The sequence below is a fragment of the Trachemys scripta genome, chromosome 1 (genome assembly GCF_013100865.1).
Source record: "Trachemys scripta elegans isolate TJP31775 chromosome 1, CAS_Tse_1.0, whole genome shotgun sequence".
Classification (NCBI taxonomy): domain Eukaryota; kingdom Metazoa; phylum Chordata; order Testudines; family Emydidae; genus Trachemys; species Trachemys scripta.
This window is the reverse complement of record NC_048298.1, coordinates 99,049,417-99,056,315: the sequence shown is the minus strand read 5'-3', so window position 1 is coordinate 99,056,315 and position 6,899 is coordinate 99,049,417. Positions and strand designations below refer to the sequence as shown.

At 47.8% G+C, this 6,899-nt stretch overlaps 1 protein-coding gene across 2 annotated transcripts in view; it reads right to left on the bottom strand.

The window, feature by feature from the left end:
* Positions 1-4,714, bottom strand: part of GNPTAB (N-acetylglucosamine-1-phosphate transferase subunits alpha and beta) — a 68,816-nt gene extending 64,102 nt beyond the window's left edge. The window contains exon 1 of one of the 2 annotated variants that reach the window (XM_034778848.1): positions 4,461-4,714. In XM_034778848.1, the coding sequence (XP_034634739.1) occupies positions 4,461-4,577 (117 nt within the window). In that variant the 5' untranslated portion in view covers positions 4,578-4,714. The remainder of the gene's footprint in view (positions 1-4,460) is intronic. The other variant, XM_034778856.1, reaches the window with a different exon arrangement.
* Between the last annotated feature and the right edge of the window lie 2,185 nt (positions 4,715-6,899).

Here is a 6,899-nt window from a genome sequence, read left to right as displayed (position 1 = left end):
GTGGATACTGCAGCCGCAAACTAAGCGGTTCCTAGTTCACCTTAATGTAATCCTGTTTGAAGAGGACTACATGTAAAAGGTATCTATTTCGCATTAACATAGTCCTCTTCAAACAGCATTACATTAATGCGAACTAGGAACCTTTTAGTTCATGCCTGCAGTGTCCACGCAAGGGAATTACAGCACAACACTTCAGTGCCCACCACTATCCACACCTCTATAGTTCAAACCAAGGGGCAGCGTAGACAAATTCTTAGTCATGCATAAATAGGTGGCTAAATGCATTGCACAGTGAATTCATTCCCCAGGTGTTCGGCATAAACAAAGGGGGGAGAGAGGGTTATAGCTGCTTCTCCAACCACGTCTTTGGCATTTCCTAACTTTTCAGTGCTGTTCAATTTTAAAATTCCTAAATGTCGTTTATTCTAATGGAATTTTATCTAAGATGAATTCCTCCATTAAACAGAAGAATTAATTCTGTTCATCTTATAAACTGATAATTATTGACATAGACAAGCTTTTAAAACTCAGGTATATAACCACCATTTGTGGCAGATTTCTCATCCGTTATTAGATGTACACATTGGATTTGGGATTTCTAACTGCATATCACATGCAAACAAGTCCATGTTTTAGTTTATTTTTAGATATGATTTTATCACCAGGAGTTGCAAAGGACAATGTAAAATATACATTGCACAATCACTAGTCAGTTTCAGAACACAGGAAAATTTGTGGTAAGACACTGCTCTAAATGAATGCACAAAGAAATAACACTGCCCACAACATGGGCTTTCAGCCTCTTAGCATCCATTTTACAAAAAGGTATACTTACCCTCCACAAACATTCTCTGTTTGATAAAATCTGGATACATTCCCTAAGAAATCCTCCCAATAGATATCTAGGTACAGTTGAGAAACTGCTAGAGGACTGGGATCTTTAAGATCTGAAGGGTATTTTTATGTTGCATTTGCAGGCCAGTGTTCCCTCTGAGTCTATTTGATTTTGACAATCCCCTAAATTTGTAGTTGTCATTTTCAAAAGCTTGTGTTTATTTCTTTTTTGATTGTGTTGACCTGATATATAATTAAGAGTGCTTAGTGTATCTGTGCACGTGCAAATCATTCCAGGCAGTTCAGCCCATTTGTTAGGAAAAAATTAAGTTGCATACTATTTTTGGAACAAAAATATTAAAAATGATAAAAGCAGGACAGTCAAAATACTGATGATATTGGTGAGCAGCAGGAGGTTGGAAATACTGAATTCAGTTCTCCAGGCTGCAGGGGAAAAGAACTCAATCTCCCTATTGTGGTAACAGCTGGCCATTCAAAAATGGCATTAACAGAGCTCTAAAGAGAACTCCAATCGGCCTGCCCTGATAAAAAAAAAAGTGATAATAAGTTATCTGAAGAGGGAGGGGATGGAGGTTATACAAGCAAAGAAACCAAGGCCTCTGAGAAAGTGCAGATTGTACCCAGTCTCTCCCTGCCCAGGCCTGCTGAGACCATTCAGCACTGAAAGGCCCTTTTCTTGACATTTAAAATTCACACAATATTTCTGAAATGGACCAAAAGAAGAATGGCATTTTTCAGTAAAGACATACAGTATATTAGTTCCCTGTGTTCTCCTGCAAAACAAAACTGTACATGCTACTTGATTATAAAGCTGCTTCGATTTTCAAAAATTTCTATTTTACCTTGAAATATTAAACTGCAATACAAATTGCTTTCATGATGCAGGAGTGCTAATCAAATTGGGGCTACTGTCAACAAATGCTAATCACATTTAAAATCTAAATCCTGGTGTGTGTTGGGTTGGATTTTTTTAAACTAATCCTTTCACAAGCTCAAGAGTCAACAAGAACTACACCCCACCCAGATATCATACTGTCAGCAATATCAAATCATCATCATACATCTTTTCCTTTGCGTTATCTTGGTATCAGAATAGTAATTTCAGAGCAAAGTGAAACTGCTTACAAAACGGCAGCGTCTAACAAGGTTCTGAGACCAGGGTTCTATTCCCTAATTGTTCACTGACCTGCTGTTTCACCTTGGTCAAGACACTTCATTCCTTTGTACCTCTGTCACCCTTCCCTCCCTTCCTCTTTCTTGTCTACTTACACTGTAAGCTCTTGGAGCAAGAATGTCCCTGGCTATCCCAGAAAAGAGGTGTATTTTTAACATATTAGCTGTTTTGATACGTGTTAAGAGCTGTGTGTAGACTAGGCAATTGTGGTTTTAACATGTTACCTGATCAAGTTGAACCCTACCTGAGACTTATTTACACTAGACTCATAAACACGTTTACTAAGGTTAAAAAAAATTCTCTAGTGAACACAAGGTGCATGCAATTGTAGAGTGCTTAGTACAACAGTACAAGGATCTCAGCTGAGACCTGTAGGCAGTTCTGAAATACACACAACAAGAATGATTGCTGCTATGCTTGGATATAAGTTTTCTGCTTAGCATATTAAAAACATATAGCCTTACATACAAACTGGTAGCTGAATGAAGAATTTAAAATTAAGTTGCCTGAATCCACTTTCCAAAACAGAAGTCAGCTAACTGACTTGAGGGGGTTTTTACATATATGACCAAATTCGGCCTTAACTTACACTTTTGGTGAGGTGATCTTAATAGGTTGCACAGATGTAACATAATTTGCCCCTATAAAGAGCTTAGTAAGATATTAAAAATAAGGGTAAATATGACCATATTGAGTAGTGTCCCAGAACCGAATGGTTATTTAGCAATTCCACAAATCCCTGCATTGTGATTAGCTGAAGGGGATCCAATTTGTATTATACACAAATCTCTGTATTCTGAATATACCAAATACATCAAAATTCCACATTCAGTTCCCCACAGCAAATATGGCTGTCTCAGTGGAGAGCAATAGGAAGGCAAGAATGTTGCAGGGGAAGAGAGTGGGAGTTGCTTAAGGGAAAAGCAGCACTTGGGAGAATGATAAATTCAAGACACCAAAACAGAGCGTCCATGGGTGGAAGTGCTACAAGGGGTGAAGCAGGAACACTGGACAGGAGTGGCACAGGAGAAGTACTGGTTGATGCTGGCTAGGGAGAGCCTATGAGCAAGGGCACGTAGAGGCACTGAACTGATGTGCTGTAAACTTCTGCAGAAGAGAAGGTTGTATGGAGGCAGTAGCACTGTGGTTCAAGTGCTCTAGATGGGTACTGCATTGGGATACTGAATAGGGTTCTGTGATGGTGCTGCAGAGACATTGGAGCAAGTGCTGCGTACCATGCAGTAGTCAGTACACTGGGCATGGGGGAATATAGGGAGGAAAGGCAAGAGCACAGGGGTGGTAGTACTCAAAGGGCAGGGGAAGCACTGGAGATGGATATTTTGGAAACACAAGTTACAGGAGGGGATGGGTGGATGCTTCTGCGTAGGCACAGGGTCCTGCAGGGGGAAGCCAGCATACTGGGGTGAGTGCTGTGGAAGCACAGGGCATTGTAAATGTCAAAAGGTAGGGGGGGGCTCTGCAGGAGCATCACAGCTTGATAGTGAGGGGGAAAGAGGGCACTGCGGTGGGAAGTAATTCACATACTTAAGATAAGTGTTGAAAGGGAGAAGCAAGAGGGAAGGTTGGGGAGGCAAGGGGCACAGTGGTGCTTCAGGGCATATGCACAGGGTGGGTTCTGCCAGGGTGCTCAGAAGGGATGTGGGGGCTGCTACGGGGCACAGGGTGCTACAGAGGGAAGGAGACGGGGACTGTCACTCAGGGGCGCAGTACTGCAGGGCACATGCACAAGGTGGGTGCATCAGGCAGGAGCACCACAGATGGGGCTGGCTGAGCACATGTGGCCGAGGGGGAGGGAAGCAGGGCACTGCATGGGGTGGGTGCTGCAGGGGGGCAGGGGAACAGGTAAGATGTGGGGGGGGGATGTTGTGGAGGGGAGGGGGCCGGGGGAACATGGCACACGTGCAAGTGGGTGCTGCAGGGGGAGGGGGGCTGGGGAAGTGGTAAGATGCATGGGGGCCGGGGGGACTGTGAAACTAAGAGGGAGGGGACCAGGGGAGCATGGCACACGCGGGGTTGGTGCTGCAGAGGGAGGGTGCTGCGGGAGAAGGGGAGCATGGCACACGCACAGAGTGGGTGCTGAGGGGGACCAGGGCACACACGTGGAGTGGGTGCTGCGTGGGGAGAAGGGGCCGGGGGAGCGGGTAAGACGCGTGGAGGTGTGCTGTTGAGCGGAGAGGAAGGGGGCCAGGGAAGCAGGGCACGCGCGCGGCGTGGGTGCTGAAGGGGGAAGGGGAGCAGGGCACGCGCGGGGGGTGGGTGCTGAAGGGGGAAGGGGAGCAGGGCACGCGCGGGGGAGGGGGTTGCGAGGGGAGGGGGAGCAAGACACGCGCGGGGGGGGGGGCGGCCGTTGGTNGGGGGGGGGGGGGGGGGGGGGGGGGGGGGGGGGGGGGGGGCGGCGGGCGTTACTGACCTCTCCGAACTGCAGCGCGGAGACGAGGACGAGGACCAGGCCCCCGAGGCAGAGGCAGGGCCCATACCTGTGGGACAGGCAGGTGTAGGTCTGTCTCTGCAGGAGCTTCAGCAGCATGACCCGCCGGCCACCATCACCCTGCGCCGCCCGCGCCGCCCGCTCACCGCGCTGCCATGCGCCGGGGCGGAGGGGGCCGGGTCCCAACAGCTGGCCGCCGCCGCCCGCTGCCTCCGCCTCCAGCCCGGCTCATCCCCGCGGCCGCTTCCGGGCGCAGCGGCAGAGCGCGGCTGCGATGCGAGACTGGGCGGCGCCCCCTAGCGGGGCCGGCGCTCAGCGGCGCGGCCTGACGGGCCTGGCTCCGGGCTCAGCGCCCAAGCCGCCCTGGGCTGGGCAGCAGCCCCCTGCGGGGGCCGGTCGGCTCCGGTACCAAGCTGGGTGGCGCAGCCACACGGGGGCCACCCCCACCTTCTCGCATGGAGGCGGGGCCCCACAGACACAAACCCCGTGTGCTGTCTCCTAGAGCCCCAGCTCCGGGAGTCACGAGACTCGCTTCCCTGTCAGCGAAGTTCTTCGGCCTTGTGATTGTCACGCATGTCTCCCCAGCGCGTCTTCTCTCCCCCCCCTCCAAGGCCAAACCCCCCCCCCCCGGGGGTCATTTGTAAAATTATCCTGGGTTGGTTATTTGGGGGGGAGGGGGGCTGATTTGTGATTTTCAAAGGCATGGGGTTGTCAATGCTGAGTCACTCCCAGTGATACGGATTGCACCTTTGCCACAGGAAGCAGGGGGGCCTACAATGTGTATAGTGGGGGTGCTGAGAGCCATTGAACGAACTGTAAACCCTGTATCTGATGGAAACCTCTTCAAGCCAGCGGGGTGCCACAGCACCCCTAGTTCCAGCACCTGTGGCATGCAGTGGGATGGGGGAGGGGTCACTAGCCAAACAAAAAGTCCATCCTGAGGCAAGCAGCCTGGTCATGGGCACAGTAAAATACAATGCCAGGAAAGACATTGAGCTCATTGTGTCTGCAGTATTGTGGTGACAGAACTTTCCCTCTATACTTCAATGTCTGAGAGAGAAATTATGTAACATAGATCTCAGTCATGTGCATCTATTAAAAGAACCAAAGCAGTCACATTTCATCACTCATTGTTATGGGGAAAAGGTGGTGCCCCTCATTAATATTACTCTCCCCCCCATTAACTCATGTTGCCCTCTCCTAGCCTGTAATTCCTCTTTATTCCCCTTTTAAAACATTGCCAAACATAGTACCTTTCTCCAGCCCCCTAAGACTCCATCTGTTCTCTATATGTTCTCAAAGATAATGGCTAACGGTTTAAAGATTAAGGAAGTAGCTGAACCAAGTACCCTAGGAGGAATTTCATCAGGCCCTATGGACTTGAATACTGTACATCTGATTTATCTAAATATTTTCTTTAACCTGTTCTTTCCCTGTTTGGGCTGTTCTCAGTGATTGCAGATGACAGAACAAGGAGCAATGGTCTCAAGTTGCAGTGGGGGAGGTCTAGGTTGGATATTAATGTATTTTTTTGTAATAAATAAATAAAAAATGTAATTAGGGGTTACATTAGGAAAAACTATTTCACTAGGAGGGTGGTGAAGCACTGGAATGGGTTACCGAGGGAGGTGGTGGAATCTCCTTCCTTAGAGGTTTTTAAGGCCCGGCTTAACAAAGCCCTGGCTGGGATGATTTAGTTGGGATTGGTCCTGCTTTGAGCAGGAGGTTGGACTAGATGACCTCCTGAGGTCTCCTCCAACCCTAATCTTCTATGATTCTATGACTCCTGCAGACATCTTCAGGAATGAAGTTTCACTGAGAGTCCATTCAGCAAGAAGTCTATAGAACAAAAATCCAGCCTATCCCAAATGCTTTCTAGAAGCATAGAAGGAGGGACAAGCACTCAAGCACCTGAAACCTAGATTATCAAAGGCTTTATATTCAGCCAGCAAAATCTTCAATTAAATCTGCTTCCTTATTAGAAACCAGTGTAGATAGCAGATATTCACAGATTCTATTGTTCCTATACCAAGGAGAAAATGGCTGCCTCATTATGCAACTGTTGCATCATATTAGTCAGTTTCTAGAGAAGCCCCATTTGGAACAAATTATGATAGTTAAACGCACACATGTGAATGACCATAATGATGTCTCTGTTAGAGAGCAGACAATAGATGTTCTAGAGAACCCCGAAATGGCAATAGCCATTGTAGAATATTATTGCAAAAGGAGCTTCCACGCTGAGAGCAATCTAGAATGAACCCTGCCTTCTGAGCCAGACTCTCAAGCAAAGGCTTTGCCCTATGAAAAACAGCAGTAGATTCACTGCTTTTAGTGTCCTTTGTTTATTGAAAATCTGAAAAAAGGAAAGCATTTTGCCTTGCTGCCAAATATACACCTCTACTTCGATAGAACGCTGTC